Here is a 22957-nt window from a genome sequence, read left to right as displayed (position 1 = left end):
GTTAACTGCAAGAGTTTGGGTTGGGGTAAAGGTTAATTGTAAGATTTTGGGTTTGGGGTAAAGGTTAATTGTAAGAGTTTGGTTGGGGGTGAAGGTTAACTGTAAAAGTTTAGGTTTGGGTGAAGGTTCATTGTTAAGAGTTTGGGTTATCTGTTTCTTATTTTGTAAGTGCAAGACATTGAACGATACAATGGTGTGTTTATAACCAGCAGGAAGAATGAAACATTTAAAATAGAATGTGAACCAAACTAAATAGATATGTTAAATAACGGTATTTTAACCAATCAGTAAAAATTATCAGTAATTTTGTGTTGTTTGGCCGGCCTTTGATTGGTGACAGACCAATGGGAGGGATTTGGAGTTGGTTGATTGATGACAGACCAATGGGAGGGATTTGGAGTTGGTTGATTGATGACAGACCAATGGGAGGGATTTGGAGTTGGTTGATCAATGACAGACCAATGGGAGGGATTTGGAGTTGGTTGATTGATGACAGACCAATGGGAGGGATTTGGAGTTGGTTGATCAATGACAGACCAATGGGAGGGATTTGGAGTTGGTTGATTGATGACAGACCAATGGGAGGGATTTGGAGTTGGTTGATCAATGACAGACCAATGGGAGGGATTTTGAGTTGGTTGATTGATGACAGACCAATGGGAGGGATTTGGAGTCGAGGAAAGTCGAACTTCAACGTCCATGACTGACGTCGAAACATGGCGCAACATGGCGAAAACCGAAGGTGAAGGGTGTGGAAGTATTGATGGTTGTGAGGTTGTCGAGTTTCCTCAGGGACACGTTCGTGTGATTTGAACCCGAGTGGTGCGACAGTAGTGAGTGGTGCAAGAGTGGTTAGTTGTGAGTGGTGATTGCAACAAAAGTGGTCAGTGGTGAGTGATGAGCGGTGCGAGAGTGGATAATTGTGAGTGGTGACTGGTACGAGAGCGGTTCGTTGTGAGTGGTGATTGGTACGAGAGTGGATTATAGTGAGTGGTGATTGGTACGAGAGTGGTTAGTTGTGAGTGGTGATTGGTATGAGAGTGGTAGTTGTGAGTTGTGATTGGTACGAGATCAGTAAGTTGTGAGTAGTGATTGGTACGAGAGCGGTTAGTTGTGAGTGGTGATTGGTACGAGAGTGGTTCGTTGTGAGTGGTGATTGGTACGAGAATAGTTAGTTGTGAGTGGTGATTGGAACGGGACTGGTTAGTTGTGAGTGGTGATTGGTCCGAGAGTGGTGAGTTGTGAGTGGTGATTAGTACGAGAATAGTTAGTTGTGAGTGGTGATTGGGATGGAGTGGTTAGTTGTGAGTGGTGATTGTGAAGTGGTGTGCGCCTGTAATCGGGCGACTCGAAGGTTGGGGGACCGCTTGACCTTGGGCCCTGCATGTGCCGCGTTAATAGATGGTACAAAGCAGCCCGGTCGGTATGGCGGCACTGAAACCTGATGATCAGATCAGATCTGTGACTTGCTAAAGGTACCATGTAAAATCCATACTAACCTGTTCATGGTCGAGTGTCGGCGACTAAACCGGTTTCCCCACCAGGTCTCCCTGGTGAGGAGGGTGTATGGAAATGGACACCCAACAGGATTAAATATAAAACCTGCCAAAGGGCAGAGGAGCTCCTTGTGAGGCAACAACCACCATATCTGGTGCCAACTGTGTCTGCGGACATCCGCCTGCAGTCGGTTACCTTCCCTCGGAGGTTGGTAGTAAGATTTGCGCTCCGGTCTCCACAAACCACTTCACTCTGCAAAACACATCGGAGTGTGTGTCGAGGGGGTCTCCTGGGGTTAACGTGAGGCGTTCTCCTTTAGGTGGGTGCCTGCAATGTCCTGTCCCGAAGAGATCGGGACGGGCCAAGCATCTGTCTAGGCCTCAAGGGAATGAATGGCCAGATGGAGGCCCCTGGAGTGCCGGCAGGAAATGGACACAGCGACGCGTTCCGGCACATATTCGCAATGTTCGTATTTATTGGTGCGAGAGTGGTTATGAGGGATGAGCGGTGCGAGAGTGGCTAGTTGTGAGGGATGAGTGGTGTGAGAGTGGTTAGTTGTGAGGGATGAGCGGTGCGAGAGTGGTTAGTTGTGAGGGATGAGCGGTGCGAGAGTGGTTAGTTGTGAGGGATGAGCGGTGCGAGAGTGGTTAGTTGTGAGGGATGAGCGGTGCAAGAGTGGTTGTGAGGGATGAGCTGTGCGAGAGTGGTCCGCTATGAGTGATAAGTGGTGCGAGAGTGGTTAGTTGTAAGGGATGAGCGGTGTGAGAGTGGTAAGTAGTGCGAGAGTGGCTAGTTGTGAGGGATGAGTGGTGCGAGTGGCTAGTTGTGAGGGATGAGTGGTGCGAGAGTGGTTAGTTGTGAGGGATGAGTGGTGCGCGAGTGGTTGTGAGGGATGAGCTGTGCAAGGGTGGTCCGCTATGAGTGATGAGCGGAGTGCGAGTGGACAGTTGAGTGATGAGTGGTGCGAGAGTGGTCCATTGTGAGTGATGAGCGGAGTGAGAGTGTTCCGTTGTGAGTGAGCTGTGCGAGAGTGGTCCATTGTGAGTGATGAGCAGAGTGAGAGTGGACAGTTGTGAGTGATGAGTGGTGCGAGAGTGGTCCGTTGTGAGTGATGAGCGGAGCGGGAGTGGACAGTTGAGTGATGAGCGGTGCGAGAGTGGTCCGTTGTGAATGAGCTGTGCGAGAGTGGACAGTTGTGAGTGATGAGCGGTGCGAGAGTGGTCCGTTGTGAGTGATGAGCGGAGCAAGAGTGAACAGTTGTGAGTGATGAGTGGTGCGAGAGTGGTCCGTTGTGAGTGATGAGCAGAGCGAGAGTGGACAGTTGTGAGTGATGAGCAGAGCGAGAGTGGACAGTTGTGAGTGATGAGCGGTGCGAGAGTGGTCCGTTGTGAGTGATGAGCAGAGCGAGAGTGGACAGTTGTGAGTGATGAGCGGTGCGAGAGTGGTCCGTTGTGAGTGATGAGCGGTGCGAGAGTGGTCCGTTGTGAGTGATGAGCGGAGCGAGAGTGAACAGTTGTGAGTGATGAGCGGTGCGAGAGTGGTCCGTTGTGAGTAATGAGCGGAGCGAGAGTGAACAGTTGTGAGTGATGAGCGGTGCGAGAGCGGTCCGTTGTGAGTGATGAGCGGTGCGAGAGTGGTCCGTTGTGAGTGATGAGCAGAGCGAGAGTGGACAGTTGTGTGTGTGTGTGTGTGGTGTGTGTGTTCTTGTGTGTACACCTGCCATTTTGTAAGTGTGTGTGTGTGTGTGTGTGTTTACACCTGTCATTGTGTGTGTGTGTGTGTCTGTACACCAACCATTTTGTGTGAGATGGGCGGTGTGAGAGTATGTATGTGTTCACCTGACAATTTGTTTGTGTGTGTGTGTCTGTGTGTGTGTGTGTGTGTGTGTGTGTGTGTGTGTGTGTGTGTGTGTGTACACCTGCCATCTTGTATGTGTGCATGTGTGTGTGTGTGTACACCTGCCATCTTGTATGTGTGCATGTGTGTGTACACCTACCATTGTGTGTTCTTGTGTGTACACCTACCATTTTGTGTGCATGGGTGTTTGTGTGTTTGCACCTGCCATTGTGTGTGTGTGTGTGTGTGTGTGTGTGCGCACACTTGCCATTGTGTTTGTGTGTGTGTACACTTGCCATTGTGTGTGTGTGTGTGTGTGAGCACTTGCCATTGTGTGTGTGTGTGTGTGTGTGTGTGTGTGTGTGTGTGTGTGCACTTGCCATTGTGTGTGTGTGTGTGTGTGTGTGTGTGTGTGTGCACTTGCCATTGTGTGTGTGTGTGTGTGTGCACTTGCCATTGTGTGTGTGTGTGTGTGTGTGTGTGTGTGTGTGCGCACTTGCCATTGTGTGTGTGTATCCCTGCCATTGTGTGTGAACACCTACCATTGTGTGCGTGTGTGTGTGTGTGTACACTTGCCATTGTGTGTGTGTGTGTGTGTGTGTGTGTGTGTGTACACTTGCCATTGTGTGTGTGTGTGTGTGTGTGTGTTTGTGTATCCCTGCCATTGTGTGTGACCACCTACCATTGTTTGTGTGTACACAGGAAGGGTGAGTGTGATAGCAATTCCACAAATGAATGGGTTCAAAAGGAGGGGGAAAGGCTCTTCATCATTGATGTCGATTGCGGAGTGGACGACGCTCTCGCCCTCATGATGCTTTTTGCTGCTCCACGTGCTCGTGTCCTTGCAGTCACCTGCACTTTCGGCAACACGAGTTTGCAACAAGTGTGCAGCAATGTGCTGCGTGTGCTGGCAATCTGCAAGCAAACAGAGGTGAGGCAGAAATGTAATAATGTACTTGGCAAGGTGTATGGGACAGCCGATTGAAACGGGAATGGTCAAGTAGCAGTTGGAGAGTGTGGAGGAGAAGAGGGAGGGAGCATGGAGGTGAGGAGGGAGGAGAAGAAGGAATTATAGTGGAGGAGAGGAGGGGGAGGGAGAAGAGGGAATTAGGATGGAGGGGAGGATGTGAGAGAAGAAGGAATGAGAATGGAGGAGAGGAGGAGGGAGAAGAGGGATTGAGGGGGGAGGAGAGGAGGAGGAGAAGAGGGAATTTGGGTGGAGGAGAGGATAAGGGAGAACAGCAAATGAGGGTGGAGGAGAGGAGGGGGAAGAAGAGGGAGAGGAGGAGGGAGAAGAGGGATTGAGGGTAGAGGAGATGAGGATGGAGGAGAGGGAATGAGGGTGGAGGAGAGGATGAGGGAGGAGTGGGAATTAGGAGGGAGGTGAGGGAATGAGGGTGGAGGAGAGGATGAGGGAGAACAGCAAATGAGGGTGGAGGAGAGGAGGAGGAAGAAGAGGGAATGAGGATGGAGGAGAGGAGGAGGGGGAAGAGGGAATGAGGGTGGAGGAGAGGATGAGTGGAGGAGAGGCTGAGGGAAAGGGGAGGAGGATGGAGGAGAGGGAATGAGGGGGTAGGAGAGGGAGTCGAGGAGGAGGAGGAAGAAGGAGAGGGAATGAGGGGAGGAGAGGACGAGGGAGGGGAGGAAATGGGGGTGGAGGAAAGGATGAGGGAGGAGAGGGAATGAGGGTGGAGGAGAGGATGAGGGTAAGGAGAGGGAATGTGAGTAGAGGAGAGGACGAGGGGGGGGGAGGGAATGAGGATGGAGGAGAGGGAATGAAGGTGGAGGTAGACCCGAATCAATTTGTAATGGTGATCATTTTTTGTGCTGGAATATTAGTTAGGTTCCCAATGTTAAGAGCCAAACGTTCGTTCAATATCGATGGAGATTTGTAACTATTCCCATTTTTGGAAAGCCTTTGGCCCACTAAACACAAAAACCAATGTTTCCATTTGAAGCGAATTATTTTTCAGCCGCCATCTTGGATTTCAAAATGGTTGCCATTTAGTTACTGTTTTTATCAATAACTCAAAAACTAAGCAAGATACGAAAATGATTTCAATGGCTATACCCACATTTTGGGGTGGAGGAAAATGATAATGCAAGTTGAAATAGATTTTGATGGCAGCCATCTTGGAATTCAAGATGGCTGCCATCAAAAACCTCTTTTGTTTGTTACTGTATCAATTATCTATCTATAATTCCAGCAATGTGTGTGTGTGTGTGTGTGTGTGTGTGTGTGTGTGTGTGTGTGTGTGTGTGTGTGTGTGTGTGTGTGTGTGTGTGTGTGTGTGTGTCTGTATACGACCGCCGTTTCTCGATGACCGCCAGTCCGATCTGATTGAAACTTGCCAGGAATATTGCTGGGGACCCTCGGATGTACCTTTTCAAGGTTTGATATCAATCGGACAAGCGGTTCCCAAGTTACGGCCATTTATCTGTCGACCAATGACAAGACACGGTGCTATGACGTCACGAATGATGTCACAATTAATGTTCATTTATGTATTTATTTTCCCACGATTGACGTCACAATTCTTCTTCGTTTGGTATGATGTCACAATCGATGCTGGGGACCTGAGTATGTGCCTTTTCAAGGTTTGATATTAATCGGACAAGCGGTGCCCAAGTTATGGCCATTTATTTACCAAACCAATGACAGGACACGGTGCTATGACATCACGAATGATGTCACAATTAATGTTTATTTATTTGTTTTTTGTTTTTTTGTGAATACATTTACAGAGAGAGGGGGGAGAGAGGAGGGGGAGAGAGGAGGGTGAGAGAGGGGGGCAAGAGAGGGGAAGGAGAGGGGGTGAGAGAGGGGCGTCACAATGCGAGAGAGGGGGTGATAGTGGGGGCGAGAGAGAGGGGCGAGAGAGGAGGGGGAGAGAGGAGGGGCGAGACTAGGGGGACCGAAGGGGGCGAGAGAGAGTGGGGCGTCACAATCCTTCTTTCTTTCCTTCTTCTTCTTCTTCTTCTTCTTCTTCTTCTTCTTCTTCTTCTTCTTCTTCTTCTTCTTCTTCTTCTTCTTCTTCTTCTTCTTCTTCTTCTTCTTCTTCTTCTTCTTCTTCTTCTTCTTCTTCTTCTTCTTCTTCTTCTTCTTCTTCTTCTTCTTCTTCTTCTTCTTCTTCTTCTTCTTCTTCTTCTTCTTCTTCTTCTTCTTCTTCTTCTTCTTCTTCTTCTTCTTCTTCTTCTTCTTCTTCTTCTTCTTCTTCTTCTTCTTCTTCTTCTTCTTCTTCTTCTTCTTCTTCTTCTTCTTCTTCTTTTTCTTCTTCTTCTTCTTGTTCTTCTTCTTCTTGTTCTTCTTCTTCTTGTTCTTCTTCTTCTTCTTCTTCTTCTTCTTCTTCTTCTTCTTCTTCTTCTTCTTCTTCTTCTTCTTCTTCTTCTTCTTCTTCTTCTTCTTCTTTTTCTTCTTCTTCTTCTTCTTCTTCTTCTTCTTCTTCTTCTTCTTCTTCTTCTTCTTCTTCGACCTGAGTATGTTTCCCAAATTATGGCCATTTATGATACGGTTGGTCCGATCTAATTGAAAAAATGCCCCAATCCAGTCGTTGTTTACGCACCTACGGGCCCGCACTAGTTGTTTTAAAATTGGAACACAATTCTTAGCGATAAGAACCGAACATTCGAAGCTAAGGAAATTGATGCATGTATTGACATCAAATTGAAATTATGTAGGAATTCAAAATGCAGGTTATCTTATTGTCCACGATGGTCACCATTCAAAATCTATTTTGGCCTACAACCTACTTGCAGCGAAAGAATCATGAGCCGAGTAGCCTCAGGGGCATCTCCACATTTTCAATGTCGAGCAAAGTGATGGTGCAGCTATTTGAAAAAGTTTTGGTATTGGCTTGCTGCAACCTATGATATTTGCCCACCAGTAGTTATTTCTGTATCACTTACAGCTATTTTGTGGCAACAGGTAATTACCATGCATGCCTGTTGACAGAACGTGTGGCATGAAGTACATGTTTGTATAGTGCAGGGCATCGAGCACCTACGAAAGTGGCTTTATGGCTGGGTGGAGGAGAGGATGAGTCAACTTCTCACATAAAAAAACTTCCTTCACTCTATGATATGTGACTATATCTGATAAGAATATTCTGAAAAATGTACCAGATCAACATACAAACTGACACTGGAATCAATTAATAGAAATCATATTTTCTGGACCAAATGGTTTTAGTTCATCTGTCATCTTCCAAACTGTCAGCACACACAGGAATACTGAGGGAGTCGTCATCATCATTTTGGCATTCAGTGTTGCATGAACAGAGGTCTGTGCAGGCAAGATTGTGCAACCTGCAACCACACCTGTGTGTTGAGCAATCGCCCTCGCAGTGACAAGAAACCATCTCAATTCTGGCGTTTGGTGCAGGAAGATCATCTGTAGTACAGGGCATAAGATTACCATTTGCGTCTTGGAAGAATCCATTCTTCAGTGGATCTACGAAGGTCTGATGTGCAATACTAGCTTGGCCCCGCACTCTAGCCTGGACATGGACTCTCAGAATATTCTGCTTCAATGCTCCCATTGTTGGTGGCAGTCTGTCGCTTTCCACCATGTGTTTGCAGAAAAGATACAATTGTAAGTCTAGAATGCTCTCGATGTGAATTCCCTTCGGGCAATATACCTCACACACAAATGATGCAAGTACAGCCAACTGTTGCTCATTGACACCATCATCATCCATGAGCTGCTGAAAAGCTTCAATGACATCATCACCAGCTTTCACGAAGACTTTGAGCCATGTCACTTTGCCTATTCAGTTGAATTTCCCAATAGTGTCAGCAAATGAGAAGGCATGCAATGCGGGCAGTGCCTTTGCTCTTTGTCTTCGAATTGCTGCAGCAATAGGCTCCTTGTCAATGATCCTGGACACCATTGAAATGGATGTTTTTTTCTGAGGAAAAGATGATGTTGGCAACTACAAGTACAAGCACATCAGTGTCTGGTAAGAAGAGCATGATTTCTGCATCAGGTGGATTTCTGTGAGATGCCAACACTGCATGATGGATCAGAAGGGTGTCGGCCTCTTTGTGGTTGTTGTTCTCAAACGCTATATCGCTATTGCTTCTTGTGCACTCAGACGCAGACACAACAATACGTTTTGGTAAGTCCTTGTTGTACATAATCACTTTCATTGCAAGGTAATCTGTTAGATCAGACTTTTGTCTTGTCATGCGAGAGGAATTTCTTCATGGTGACATGTTTTATCCTTGTATCATCGTGGATCTCGTACTGGACAGGAGCCTTTCCCTGTCGTCGGGATTCTCTTGTAGCATACTTCAGAGATGAATCCTTATATGTGTCAAACACTACAATGATCTCATTATACCTTCTTGTTGTTGACATCAGCATTTCATTGAAGCTGTTTCCAAGGCCAGCAACAGTTTCTAATGCGGCTGTTTTTTTTTGCCTGCACAAAAACCATGCCATCCACCAAGGCAATCTTTCTGTGTACACCATTGGTCTCTGCTGGTGAAGTGTCCATTATGTCATCATTCAGTCGACTCCGTTGCATTTGATCTGTTTCCTCAGGTTTGAGTGTCTCAAGAAGGTGAATCAACTTAGACTTGTCAGTGCATCTAAGCATTGTACCATCAGGTGAAAACAGTGCTCTTGGTATAAGGGTGAATTCATGGTTTCCAATAGCATGTTTTTGATCTATGTCTCTGCTGGATTTTACAAGAACCATAAGTTTTCCATGGAGATTTTTTTGTCTCCTTCAGATCGACTATCTTGTCACGCAGCTTAATGGACATTGTCCTGTTCCCTAGTTTTGTTACCTTAGCCCAAAGGCTTGTACCACCATTTATCCTGTCTTGCACAAATTCTTCATACAACTTTTGACCACTGTCTTTTGCATTGAGTATCTGCTCCACATACCACATACTCATCAGTAACATAAGCCAGGGTGATCATGTTGTACAGCTTGTCCCCTTCAACTGCAAAGGGTTCCCATGGGCAAGAATTGCATTCTTTATTTTGTCCACAGCTGTGTGCACATGTTTCACATCACTTGGACAAAGATCATGGTGCTCAGTCAATTGGCTGTTTGCCTCAATGAAGAACTGAGTCTTGAATTCTGCTGACATGCGTGATAGTTCTGGGGTGGCTAAGAAAAACTTCTGTCTGGCATTAACATTGTTTGATATTCCAACCAATCCTGATCTGGCTTTCATTTGCCGATCCAAATGTTCAATGGCATGATCCGTGCCAATGGAAGTGAAAGAGGTACATCATTCTTGCTAACTGACAAGCAGCCCCCCTCCAGTTCCTGCCATGTCTCTGGATGCTTCTCCTTGAGATCCTTCATGTCTGCAAGATAGCGTGGCCAGAGTCTTTTGTATTTTATATGGTCCATGGAAAAGAAAAGCTTGTTTAGCTGCTCTCCTGCTGCAAGGTGGAATTCCATATCTGCATTTCGTGATGCCGCGACAAAAAACAGGACTATCTCAACACATTGCAAATAGTTCAGGGTTGCCCTAAACATTGCATCTTTGGATCGCTTTTCCTTCCATAGGTTAAATGTAGTGACAATGTCTGATGTTGTGATAGCCTTTTCCAGACAGGTTTTTGCTTCTCTGACTGATTCCACCTTTTCCTTCTTATCCTCCTTACCACAGGCATCAGCTGTAGCATCTGCTGTCTCCAAGCAACAATCACGTAAATGAGGATATTCTTTGAAGAATCCATCCAGAGCGAGATCGGACAAGGCCATGTATGAATAGATGTGAGCTCGATGTGCACGTTTGTAGTGGGTGCACTTCAATACCTGTCTTGTTGTGGCTGAGCCATATTGGTCAGCCTCAGCCCAAGCATCATCAATGCCAGAGTTCTCCATGGATACACCAATAGCCCTCAATGCAGCCATCACAACATGCAGTTTCCCTAGCCTTGGAACAACTTTGTCCTTCAGATCAGGTCTGGCATCTAACAGCTGCACCACTTTTTCATACAAAGCTAGATTCAAAGTTATTATTGTGGGATGAGAATCTCCAACTGCCATGTGTCTTAACTGATTGACCTGCACAATTACAGTCAGCAGTGTTGACCAGTCATGGGCGATTTCCGGAAGCAGAGGCAATGCACCAACATGTATTTGAGGTTGGCTTAAAGAAATCAATGAGTTGAATCCTGCCGAGCCAGGTATCTTACACCCATCTGCTCCATCTCTTGCCCTTGCAAGAAATGATGCAAATACCCATCCAAGGTGTGTCAATTGGTATTTTTCTGGGATGCCAATCTTGCTTACAGTGAAGTCAGTGTCCCTCTTGACTGGCTGTGGCTTGGGCTTACTATACTCTAACACTGGAACATGATATGGTGATACAGTCAGGCTCTTCGATTCCACAATGTCAAGTGGTGGAACAAAAGGCTGTCCATCTGCAGTCACTCTTTGGTACACGGCAATGATGGTGCCATGTGTTGTACCCTTACCATCTGGGGTATCTTCATCAAAGTCTGCATTGTCTGCAGCAAAGAACGGAAAAGCTCCCTTCCTCATAAATGGTGGGACGAGATGTACACATCTCGGTAATGCAGGAATGCAGGTTAGACAGGTAGAGTCTGATGCTGATGTACTCGTGTCCACCGTTCTAGAGATTGCACAAAGTGAACACCCAGTGTTATAGGTTGGGACCGACACTGAACTGTTGGTTACGTTGGTATTGGTTGGCACCGACACTGACCTATTGGTTACGTTGGTATTGGTTGGGACTGATACTGACCTGCTGGTTACGTTGGTATTGGTTGGGACCGACACTGACTTGTTGGTTATGTTGGTATTGGTTGGGACTGACACTGACCTATTGGTTATGTTGGTGACTCGGACAACGTCTTCTGCGAGGCTGTTGAGGCTTCATCCAAGCGCAAGCAGCAAACCTCATGAAACATAATACAGCAATGTGTAATCTGTCGGTGACAAGGTGCAACATCAGCTGTTCCTCCATGCTGTTACTGGAAGTGATACGGCAATCCGCCATATTCGGGCAAGTAAATGAATTGGCATTCAAGCTTCTCAAGTCAAAAAATGATCTCGCAATGGAAACGACCATTTAACAGGGGAATAGCAAATCACCAAGACGTGTCCCATGCAGGAGTGAAGTTCCTCCTCCAAGCACTGTATGGGGGACTAAACTTCGGTACATTCGATGAATATCGATACTACACGTTCAAAATAAGTGTAGCCAGTGAGTGCTGCATTTAATCTTCCTACTCTTTCACCCACAAAGTGCAGCTGCTCGGTGACATGCATTCTGAACATATTTGTAGGTGTAACAATGGCTTGGAAATGATCTTCCTCCAAGAGAGTATGCATGGCAACTGCTCAAGGATGCATTGGTCCCTGGACCTACTGATGTGCGTGTTGCACCTGCAAAGCTGATGAAACTCATTACCTGTAAATACAAAGTGGGGTGCATGACTCGGTGTGGGTGCAGATGAGCAGGGATGTCGTGCTCTGCAATGTGCAGCCACTGTGTTGGGGTTTGTGATGCACAACTCAGCACAGGCTGAGGATCTTGGCTCTGAGGATGATGACCCAGAGAGGGTTTGTTGAGACACTTAATTCCACAGGGGATACGTGACGGAGTGGCTCTGGAGTATATCTCGAGTTGTATACTGTATGATGTACACTGTACATTGTTCTAACAGCATTATAGTATAATAGCGTTGAGTGGAGGGTCGGGGTGATGCAGTGCTGTGACCTTCAGCCAGGTGATGACGTAATGAGAGCTTCTCACCCAAATATCATAATATGTGAGCATTGTAAAGAAAAGACAAGAAGAAACTTCATTCATCTAAAAAAAGATGTCATATTTCGAGCTTGTATCTTGCATGTCAATGGATTATGTTTGTATTTTGATATTTGTGTGCATGTATCCACAGAATATGGATTCTGGTTGCTTGGCAGAGAGATGCCACGTGTTAATAGATATTGTCTTTGTGATGATACAAATATGTTTCCACTAACTACATCTGCTTGATATATTGGTGATGAAATGAAGTTTTATAGTCGCCGCAGAGCTCACTCGGGTCTTCAAAAATATATTGCTGCGTCCCAGAAATGGTTGCAAGGCAATGACATGCTTTAACTATGAAGCTGGGACAAGACATTTGGGGACTTTTGATAAGTGATAAACAATTAAAGACTGAATCTATCTTGAAAATTTCAGCTTTATAATAATTATTTCCAGGTTTAAAACTAATTTCCCAGCCGATTACGGACTTGGACTATGTTGATGATGTCACAATCTTTGCTGCTGGTGTAGCTGCCCTGAAAAACTCACTGTTGGGACAAGAAGAAGCTAATCGTTTGTGGTATTGTACATCAATCGGCTTAAGACCGAAGCTGTGGCTATCAGACCCAACAACATGAACCCACCAGACTTTGAGAGCCATGGCGAAAGAGTGTAATCCATGGACCAGTTAATGTGTCGAGACTCCATCATCAACAAAGCTGATGACGTCACTTCTTGTATCTCCAAAGCAGCAGCGGCTCTGAGCCATCTGTTTAGAGTTTTGACCACTTTTCTACAAGAGGCACATATGCAACGGGAAACAAAAATCAAGACGTACTGTGCCGCAGTGCTATCTATTCTCCTGTACGAGCTGCACACCTGCGCACACAGGATGTGTTCGACATGAAACATGTGAGATGACTGGAGAATATCCATTGGTACCAATGCATCACAAACTTGCAGATTAGCCACCAAACCAAACCAAACCAAACAGCCCCGATCCTTATCCCTTGCCACTGACAACATCTCTGTTTGTAGGGACATCTTCATCACGTGCTGGAACACCTACCACAAAACCAGGTGTATCGCTTCAGTCCAATCCAAGCTGTCTGGTGCCACCCGAGATGATGCCACCTCCAAAACAAGATGGTCTGACAATCAGATAGCATGTGACTGCAGCCAAAGTTAGCCCTATTCGTGCCCCTCGACTCACGAGGAACCGCAAGCAGACACCGAGTAATACGATCCTGGAAGTGGCCACACGAGTATTGTCGCTGCATTGATAATTCCAATAGATTGACTTTGTGATGTTTTCTGAGTGTTGTTTGTTTTTTTTCTTTCAAATTGTTTGAAGCTCAGGGAAGAGCAAATGGACATGCATGGATTGATAGTGGGACAGCAGCATAACAGTTGGACACTGTAATGTCCGGGGTGCAGTGAGATACGGAGAGAGTGTGAGCATAGTCGTAACGCTGTTTATTGTGTGCCTGGATGTACACTACTCCGAGCCTCCAGCGGGCGCGTAAGGATATATGAACCCGCTACCCACGTGACTATCATCATAAGTATGCCATGCCCCTCAGCACTCTATGCCTATACACCACACTCCTCCCTCCTAAAATTATAATTATAAAATAACAATCATAATTATAAAATGACAAGTAGAAACGACAACATGATACTAATCAAAAATCATTGACACTATGACACAAAAAGCAACTCGTGACAAAATGGCACTTAGCAAAAGCATTAGCACTATGACACAAAAGCAACTGGTGAAAAAGGACACGAATCATCCAAAATCCCCCCCAAGTACCACGTCTATTTATCCGACCTGGGTGGACAGCGCCACCAGACGGCCCAGGCTTACACGCCTTCTGGCTAGGTCGAGGTGACACCCGAGGTGAACCTCCCCCTGCACCATCAAACGCCCCCGGCTGACAAGCTTGCTCGTCTCCCTCAGACAGGACTGAATCAGGTAAACACCCCGAGTCCGCGAGCCCCGTGGGCGCCAGTACGTCTGGCCTTGGCGAGAACAGAGGTGGGGGCTCCACGTCGCTCGGCATGTCTGGCCTTGACAATATCAGAGGTGGGGGTGACGCTGAACAGCGAACATGCCCCGGTTCCACATGCCGCTTCCACACCTCCCCATCATCAATTTGAACCAGGCAATTTGCCGGTTCCATTACCCGCTGTCCCACATCAAAAACACGCACCAGTGTCGGGCGCAACATTGCCCCAACCACCGACCCTCCAGGTCGCAGCAAAACCACTCTAGACTGTAATGCACGTCCATACAGACGGATGGCAGGGTCATCGGTGGCTGAATGTCTCACATTTCCACACAGTAACGAAAACACATTAAGCACCATCTGTGCAGATGTAAACTCCCCTTTACACAAAGCACGTTTCCACATTTTAACAAACAATTCTGCCTGCTCGTCAGTGGCAGGATGGCACAACATTTCAACAAGCAATTCTGCCTGCTTGTCAGTGGCAGGATGGCACAACATTTCAACAAACGATTCTGCCTGCTCGTCAGTGGCAGGATGGCACAACATTTCAACAAACGATTCTGCCTGCTCGTCAGTGGCAGGATGGCACAACATTTCAACAAACGATTCTGGTGCGTCAGGATCACACAACATTTTAACAAACCGTTTAAGGTGTCGAGCACCGCTGCGATGCACCAGAGCATGAAACACATCTGCGAGGAACTGCGGACCATTACCAGAACCCAGCATATCGGGTATGCCTTTATTACCAACACTCATCCGCAGCCTCGTTACAGTAATGCCCGTCGATGCACTCTGCAAAACCACACACTCCGGCCACCCAGAGAACGCATCCATCACAATCAAACCCATTCCGCTCACGCGCGGCTTGTCGGCATTTGCCTGCCCAGCAGCGCAATGCTTAACCACTCGTTCAATGTCTCTCTCCAACCCCGGCCACCACAGCAACGTTGCGAACAACCATAGCTCGGTTGCAGGATGGACGGCTGAAGACGTAGAGATGAACCCTTCTCGTCTCCTCCTCTGCACTGCCTCCTCGTCCCTATAGACCGCGCCCGAGGCGATCACGTGTTGAACGATCGCCTGCATGACATGAGCGCGTGCCGGATAACGAGCCGATCCCACAGTCGAAGGCAGATCGCTCCAATCCCCCGTTGAAATCGCCTGAACGACACGGGCGAGTACTCTGCTCCAATCCCCCGTTGGAATCGCCTGAACGACACGGGCGAGTACTCTGCTCCAATCCCCCGTTGGAATCGCCTGAACAACACGGGCAAGTACTGTATCATGAGCCGACTCCACCGGGACCTGCTTGGCGGTGACCGGCCCACCCTGGACCTGGCTCAGTGCAAACACATCAACCTGGTCGGCTGATTCAGACGAAGTTGGACCCTCCGCGCAAGGCAAGCACGAGGGACCGTCGCAATTGCCATGCTTCCCGTGGCCCTCCGCGCAAGGCAAGTGCAAGGGACCGTCGCAGTCGCATGCTTCCCGTGGCCCTCCACACAAGGCAAGCGCGAGGGACCGTCGCAGTCGGCATGCTTCCCATGGACCTCCGCGCAAGGCAAGCGCGAGGGACCGTCACGGTCGGCATGCTCCCCGTTGCTTCGGAACTGTATATCGTAGTTGTAGGAAGCAAGGAACAGACACCAACTCTGCATCTACGTGGCCCCTGCCCCCTCCTCCCTCAAAAGCTTTGCCTGCACGTCCTCGAGTTGTCCAAGCTCATTGCAAAACAAATCTTGATGCTTTTGAAAAACCTCCTTTGACTGATGCTCTAATCGGCTCGGCACGGGTCGCCCAAGGTGAATGGCCGGCGTCGTCTAGTCTAACCTGATGCGAGTCAGCCAGTCTCGGCCCAGGAGTGCCGGCCCCTCCCCTCATACCACAAACAGCGAGAGCACGGTGCTTTGACCTTGGTAGGTTACAAATACGTCTGCCATTTCAACTGTCGTAATCGCTTCGCTGGTGTACGTGTACAGCGTGAGGTTAGACCTGATAAGGTTGAGACCGTTTAGTCTACGAGCGGTCTGCTCGCCCATGATCGATACAGCCGCCCCAGTATCAATCTGAAAAACGATCGGCATCTTGTTCACCTCGATCTCCACTGTCATTGGTCTTGTCACCGTCGGACCAATTGAAAACAGGCTCATCATCGGCTGCAGGTCCTGCTCTGGCCGTCCGGGTTGCCACGTGCAGGTTGCAGGTTTTCCTCCGGGATGTAAAAGCGTATGTCATGTACAAAACCTCGTTTCGGTTGCAGGTCTTGCTCTGGGTCATCGGGGTGGCCTCGCACAGGTTGCAGGTCTTGTCCCGGGTCATCAGGGTTGTCCCACGCCACGTGGACCTCCGGACCACCTGTGAGGCTCTGGCCGGCAATGGCTTGGACATCTCTCAGCGCCTGTTCGACTGCCGATGCCGTTTCGAATGATGAATTGAACGTAATGTCCTCGTACTCCAGCCGTAGTATCGCCGAAACCATTTCTGAGTCTTGCAATCCAGAAATAAAACGATCTTTGAGCCTGGCCTGCCGTTCACTCGACGTGAATTTGCAGACGACGACCCGATGTTTCACCCACGTGGCGAAACTCGCGATGCGCTCCTCTGGGCTCCTTGCCAGGTGATCGAACTCGTACCGTGCCAGCTGCGATGATTTTTTTCCGGCGCCGTGTGCGCCTGGCAATCCAATTGCTCCGGCAACAACTCAAAGTCATTGCCGATGAAAACATGCACTCTTCCATGAGCAGTGATTCGAAACATCCTCGTCGCTCACTGTAATGTCTGGGGTGCAGTGAGACACGGAGAGAGTGTGAGCGTAGTCGTAACTGTTTATTGCGTGCCCGGATGTACACTACTCCGAGCCTCCAGCAGGTGCGTAAGGATATATGAACCCGCTACTCACGTGACTATCATCATAAGTACGCCACGCCCCTCAGCACTCTATGCACATACACCACAGACACAAGCAAGGGAATGGCTGAATCGGAAAAGACGACAGGGAAGAGGAGGAGATCCTGCAAGTAAGGGTGTGCGAGAATAGAGTCGAGGTGGGTAGTCCAGGTGGATTTTGGAAGTGTAACGAGGAAGGGGCTGGAGCAACGCATACATCCTGAACTTGGTGAGGAGGTTCCATGGACTGAGAAAGCAGAGGGAACTCAACTGGAGTAAAAGCACTAAAAACAAGAGGAACCACCCCTCACCTGGTGTGCAATGTGAAAGATAAACATCTTGTGCTTCAGCTTCATTTGTAGGAGATGAAGTTTTGCATATTTAAACAGAGGTGTGTGTGTGTGTGTGTGTGTGTGTGTGTGTGTGTGTGTGTGTGTGTGTGTGCGTGCGTGTACCACGCATGTACTGTGTGCTCAGGTCCCAGTTTATGGTGGTGCTGAAGCCTCACTGCTGGGTAATGTCATCTCGGCGACACATTTTTTTGGCCTGGATGGACTTGGTGATGTGGCTGTCGTGCCGGGTCAAGAGCCACCGCCATCACAAGATCAGCTGCAACAGGAGCCGGCAGCACTGGCTCTCATTAGGTTGGCGAAGCAGTGGCCTGGAAAGGTGAGATTATGTGTTCACGTCGTTTGGAAGTTGGTTAATAATTATTTTTGATAATAGTAATTATGTTCTTCATTATTAGTTATTTACGAGTGTGTACGGTCATTTCCAGAATCACAAGCAATACATGTAAGGAACCTTGCAAGCAGGTAACTAATTTCACATGGATAGCCGGGTGAAGTGAACCTTGGATGATCTCTGTTCTCATCACTCCTGACTTGGTAAAGGGACTTCCTTGGTTGATGTTTTTTCCCTTCAGCAGTTTTCAATGAACCCAATCGGTCAACGTGGGAGAGACGTCGGAAACACCAACCGCACGTCTCTTGAGGAATAATTTAATAATGCACAGGAGAGAGTGCACAAAATCACAGAGTGTGTCTACAGGACAAGGAGGTGACAATGAAGACAGGATGAATGAACACAATACTTAACAAACAAACTAACCCAGGCTAAGGGCCCACACGCATCATCATGCACACTCAACTGAGCAACATTATTAAAGGGTGGCACTTCGTCCTCAGAGTGACACAACCTGGTTCTCTTCCATGCTGGAGGTCGAAAGGTTCATGACTGGAGCGCCTTTGGAGTGAGGCACACCTCTGTGGATGCTGGAGAGAGGGAGGGAGAGGGAGAAGGAGGTCGAGAGGTCACAGAACCCATGCATAATTTAATTTGCCTCCTCTTCCTCACCCTCCCCAACCCCTATCCCAAACATCCTCTCTTCACCCTCACTAACCTCCCTTCCTCACCCTCCACTCTGCACCCTACTCCATCTGCATCCTCTCCTGACCCCTTCCCTGCCCTCCCCAACCTCCTTCTCTCGACCCATTCCCCATCCTCATGACATTGCTGTCAGCGCTCAGCGCACGCCAGCCATCAGCATGCCATGTCGATGCGTATAAACAGTCTCGGTCAATTGACACCACTGATCCTGACCCAATCAGTGCTGTGACTGCCACGCCAAGCATTACGGGCCAATGACGTGCTGACACTCAGGGACTGGGATGTTAGAAGATCTCTCCATAAACCAATAAACATCAGAGGGCTTGAACTTGTTCCTCTCCCCCCTTCCCCGAATGAGAAGACAGGAACCCTAACCTTAACATGCTGTGCGGGCTTGCGGTAGTACAAACCATGAGTCACAGGATGGCCGCGTCTACGTCAGGGATGCTTGGACTGCTTCCTGCCTCCTTGCCCGCCCGGTCAGTCTCAAAAGACACCGGGAAAGACGATCATTCCCGGGACTGGGCGAAAATCCAGGTTTTCAGTTTTTTTTTAAAATCCTCACAACTTCACAAACACAAACGGTGCTGATGTCTGAAATAATTAGTGTACCCCCACTCACTCCACCCCACTCCCCCCACCCCACCCTACTCCACCCCACCCCACTCCACCTCAACCCACTCCCCCCCCCACACAACTCGTGATCTCATCTTACCCTAACCCTAACTCACCAAGAAATCTCATCCACAAATCCTTGGGGTGTACGCCCCACGTAGGACGATGAACAAGTGATGGAATTTCAAAAGTAGTTTAAAATGTGAATTCATTTCTCCAAGAGGTAACTGCAAAGTTGAAAAATGCCCACAAAACTACATCAGCTGCTGCAACGGGTTGAGTTATAAAAAAATATCTCAACACAACACATTGGTGTGTTCCTTGCAGATCAACCTGGTGGCAGTGGGTCCACTAACCAACCTGGCATTGGCCGTTTCACTCGATTCTTCATTTCCATCCCTCCTGCGGTCTGTTTACATCATGGGTGGCAACATGGAAGGTAATTCACGTAGAATAACAAACACCCGTCATGACGTGACCCTCGTCCTCACCCATCGTGTGGTGCCCTTCGTTCCCATACTCGGTTTCATTCTTCTGACCCATTCACACCACTAACTTTCACTTTCATAATGTTAAACTCATTCGCCAATATTTTGCCCAATCTATAAAGGTATGGAGAATTTGCTGAATGTCATCACCTCCCTCTCTGCTATCTCACTCCCCTCATCTGCAAATTTGATAAACCTACTCTTAACCCCACTGTGCCAATCATTGATGTAAATTATGAATGATGATTAATCTTGTACTGATCCCGAAGGGACCTCAATACTTACATCCTCACACTCACAGCTGGACATCCTCCCACTCACAACCCCTCTTCACTTCGTATCACCAACCCCGTTTCCAATCCAGTCAGTTACTCTACGAGTCACAAACCACTCCACAAGGCTTCACCTCTGGGCCGGATTTTCCAATAGGCAACATAGGCCATTGGCCAAGGGCCCACGAGTAACTGGGGGCCCACCGGGGACTTGTGGGTTCTCTGATCGGTTTCATTGTATGCTTTTTATTATGCATTGTATGCATTGTATTTCATTGTAATTTATTATGCTTCAGTTTCATTGTATTTTCCATTATTCCTACGTGGAAGATGTACATGATATGGAACTTGATTTACTTTGATGTACTTGATATGGAACTAATTTGATTAAAAATTATTGATGTGTTGCATTATGTTGTAATTCTTTTTTTTACATTACAATATTACGATATATATATACTGTATATACATAAATATATATATATATATATATAATATTTGGGGGGGGGGGCACTGATAAGGTTTGGCCTAGGCCCACAAGCAAGTAAATCCGGTCCTGCTTCACCTTATCCATTCGAGCCTCCTTGGTGGGACCTTATTAAATGTCTTGTAATCATATAAATGAACGACATCAACTGTTCTTTCCTCATCCACCCAATGCTTCATCAAACTCCAATAAATTTATTAAAGAGAAACCCAAACACTCGGCACGAGATTCTGCACCGGACTCTCTGCCAGACCCGGCATGAGATTCCTTGAAGTCATTCAATCTGGGATGACGGGCAGCTGCGGGTTGTCACCTGTGCTTTGATCCAAAAGGGAGCGATGTTGTCCGGATGGCGAGCCTTTGTGCAGTCAGGCCTCAGCGATCCACCTGGAGCCCGTCGTGTGTGAGGAAACACTACCCTGCACATCGGAGCCAGAACTAGCTGACACCGCCAAGAGAAAGTGAAGGCCTCACCAGTCCACTTTGCCCATGTCGTTGCTCATGTTTCCTTTGTATTTGTGTGGAGCTAATGAGTGATAAGATCTAATCATAAGGTGTACGACAAAAGTCCGAGCGAAAGGAATTGGACAAAGTCTGTTGTCCTTGGTGTTTATTTTTTTTTCGTTATTTCATCTTCACCCTTTCTTTTTGCCGTGAATAAATGTTTTTATTTGGTTTTATTCTCGCTCTGTAGTGTGACCGACTCATTCCCATTGGTCAATGAGTGGGTAAATTGGGTTTAATCTTGTAACTATGAACGTGAGTTTTTGCTTTCACGCACTTGGAGTGTCAAATTCCCCGGGTCTGTTCGTTTGATCGTCACGTTAACCATCGTGGTAAACAAACCGACACGTCAACATAAATATTGTTGAGTGTAATTACTATCAGTAACATGGTCCCCGATGTGGTCCTTTACATGGTCACCGATGTGGGCCCCGTTAATTTGGTTTTTCCTGATATTCTATATACCCGTGGCTGATCCGCGCCACATGCCGCACACCCGTCCGTACATGACAATATCATTTTTTCTCTTTATATTTTGTACTTGCGCACAAACATTAGGGTGTTGTGTGTGTGTGTGTGTGTGTGTGTGTGTGTGTGTGTGTGTGTTTGTGTGTGCACACAGGAAGAGGAAACGACAGCGTGAGTGCTGAATTTAACTTCTTTGCGGATCCTGAAGCTGCCTTCGCTGTGCTCAACCAGTACAGCTGTCCACTGCATATCGCAAGCTTGGAGTTCTGTTCAAGTCAAGTTCTTCCCTGGGTAACATTTTCACTCATTTTCTTTAAAAACAAACGGCCAATTGAAGAACATGGACTCGTGTATTTTCCTTTACTTAAATGAATCGGTGATATTTAAGCATGCAGAGTCTCATCGCTCGATTGCTCATTTCTATGCAAACTCAAAAAGGGAAATTGATATCCTCATCATTTGACGTAGCGTGGGAAGAGAATGTCTGAGGATAGTCCCGGTGCAAGATCGCCAAACACTGCTGCCTTTTTCCCTGTCTTGCAGGACTTCTTTGAGACGTGCTTTGCATGTGGGAGTGAGAAGGCAACCTTTGTGCAGCGAATCATGGAGTTTTGCTCAACTGTTTCAAAGAGTGAGTTGAACATGGGCTGGGCACCCTGCGACTGTTTCGCGGTGGCTGCCGCCACCGAGCCGGGCTTCATCGAGGCAAGCGAGGAGGTAGCGGCGAGCGTGGAGTTGGCTGGTCACCTGACCCGTGCTCAGATGGTGGTGGACTGGAAGGGTCGTTGGCCCAATAAGCGGAAGATCCGGCTGTTCACGCGCTGTGACGTCACACTTTTAAAAAAACTTCTCACAAACATGATGCGGTGAATAAGGAGAAGTTATTCCACACTTTGTGCATTTCCTCATGAGAAAGCAAATTAATAACGAGATTCACGTGTTTTCTGCCATCCAACTTCAAAATCTTCCTCTGTCGTTTATCCTGTACACTGTAAAGAGAAGAATGCGAATTACAAGCTATATTTTACCATATTGTACAAGCAAATAATTTGTCATTACAGAGACGTTCATTCCCAAACTTTTATGATGTGTGTGGCGTATTTTACTCCGACTTGTATTCCAGGGAACTACGCGGTGCTAAACAATACACATTGACATAAACAATTGTGCTTGCCCCCAGCCCAGGGGCAATAAGATTTAATTTACTCCCGGAACACTCCTGTACACACCACAAGTACATTCAGCGGTTTTCAGCTCATTCCGTCCAGCGGTTTTCGACTCATTCCATCCAGCGGTTTTCAACTCATTCCGTCCAGTGGTTATCAACTCATTCCGTCCAGCAGTTTTAAACTCATTCCGTCCAACGGTTATCAACTCATTCCGTCCAGCGGTTTTAAACTCATTCTGTCCAGTGGTTATCAACTCATTCTGTCCAGTGGTTATCAACTCATTCCGTCCAGCGGTTATCAACTCATTCCATCCAGCGGTAATCAACTCATTCCGTCCAGTGGTTTTCAACTCATTCCATCCAGCGGTGTTCAACTCATTCCATCCAGCAGTTTTCAATTCATTCCCTCCAGCACTTTTCAGCTCTATCCGTCCAGTGGTTTTGAGCTCATTCCGTCCAGCGGTTTTTCAACTCATTCCGTCCAGCGGTTTTCAACTCATTCCATCCAGCAGTGAACTTTTTGACATATCGTGATATATTGTTGCGGAAATGGGCCCTTAGTGGGTTACTAAATATAGGAT

The 22957-nt window shown here is 47.4% G+C and overlaps 1 protein-coding gene across 4 annotated transcripts; it reads left to right on the top strand.

Annotated features, from left to right (window-relative positions):
• The first annotated feature begins 589 nt into the window (after positions 1–589).
• LOC147010286 (inosine-uridine preferring nucleoside hydrolase-like) lies at positions 590–22290 on the top strand. 4 transcript variants are annotated; one of them, XM_085859975.1, is made up of 7 exons: positions 1554–1704; positions 1817–1962; positions 4182–4264; positions 17463–17654; positions 19317–19428; positions 21363–21499; positions 21752–22290. In XM_085859975.1, exons 2-7 carry the CDS (start codon positions 1890–1892, stop codon positions 22076–22078), a joined length of 924 nt encoding a protein of 307 aa, XP_085716101.1. In that variant the 5' UTR covers positions 1554–1704; positions 1817–1889; the 3' UTR covers positions 22079–22290. The 4 variants fall into 4 exon arrangements, with proteins under 4 accessions (XP_085716099.1, XP_085716100.1, XP_085716101.1 ...); XM_085859972.1 differs by having other exon boundaries at positions 1556–1704; positions 4036–4264; XM_085859973.1 differs by lacking the exons at positions 1554–1704; positions 1817–1962 and adding an exon at positions 590–742 and having other exon boundaries at positions 4036–4264.
• The last annotated feature ends 667 nt before the right edge of the window (positions 22291–22957 follow it).

Source organism: Eptatretus burgeri, chromosome 16, assembly GCF_056783735.1.
Source record: "Eptatretus burgeri isolate ZD-2024b chromosome 16, Ebu_testis_v1, whole genome shotgun sequence".
Classification (NCBI taxonomy): domain Eukaryota; kingdom Metazoa; phylum Chordata; class Myxini; order Myxiniformes; family Myxinidae; genus Eptatretus; species Eptatretus burgeri.
Note: the sequence above shows the minus strand (reverse complement) of the source record. Positions and strands in the feature narration are given on the sequence as shown.

Bases quoted from the DNA above. Each gene is read 5' to 3' on its own strand.
- LOC147010286 (XM_085859972.1), top strand. From the start codon at position 1,886: ATGAATGGCCAGATGGAGGCCCCTGGAGTGCCGGCAGGAAATGGACAC. The intron at 1,963-4,035 runs GTTCGTATTTAT...GTGTGTACACAG, and splicing joins TTCCGGCACATATTCGCAAT to GAAGGGTGAGTGTGATAGCA. The intron at 21,500-21,751 runs GTAACATTTTCA...CCTGTCTTGCAG, and splicing joins CAAGTCAAGTTCTTCCCTGG to GACTTCTTTGAGACGTGCTT.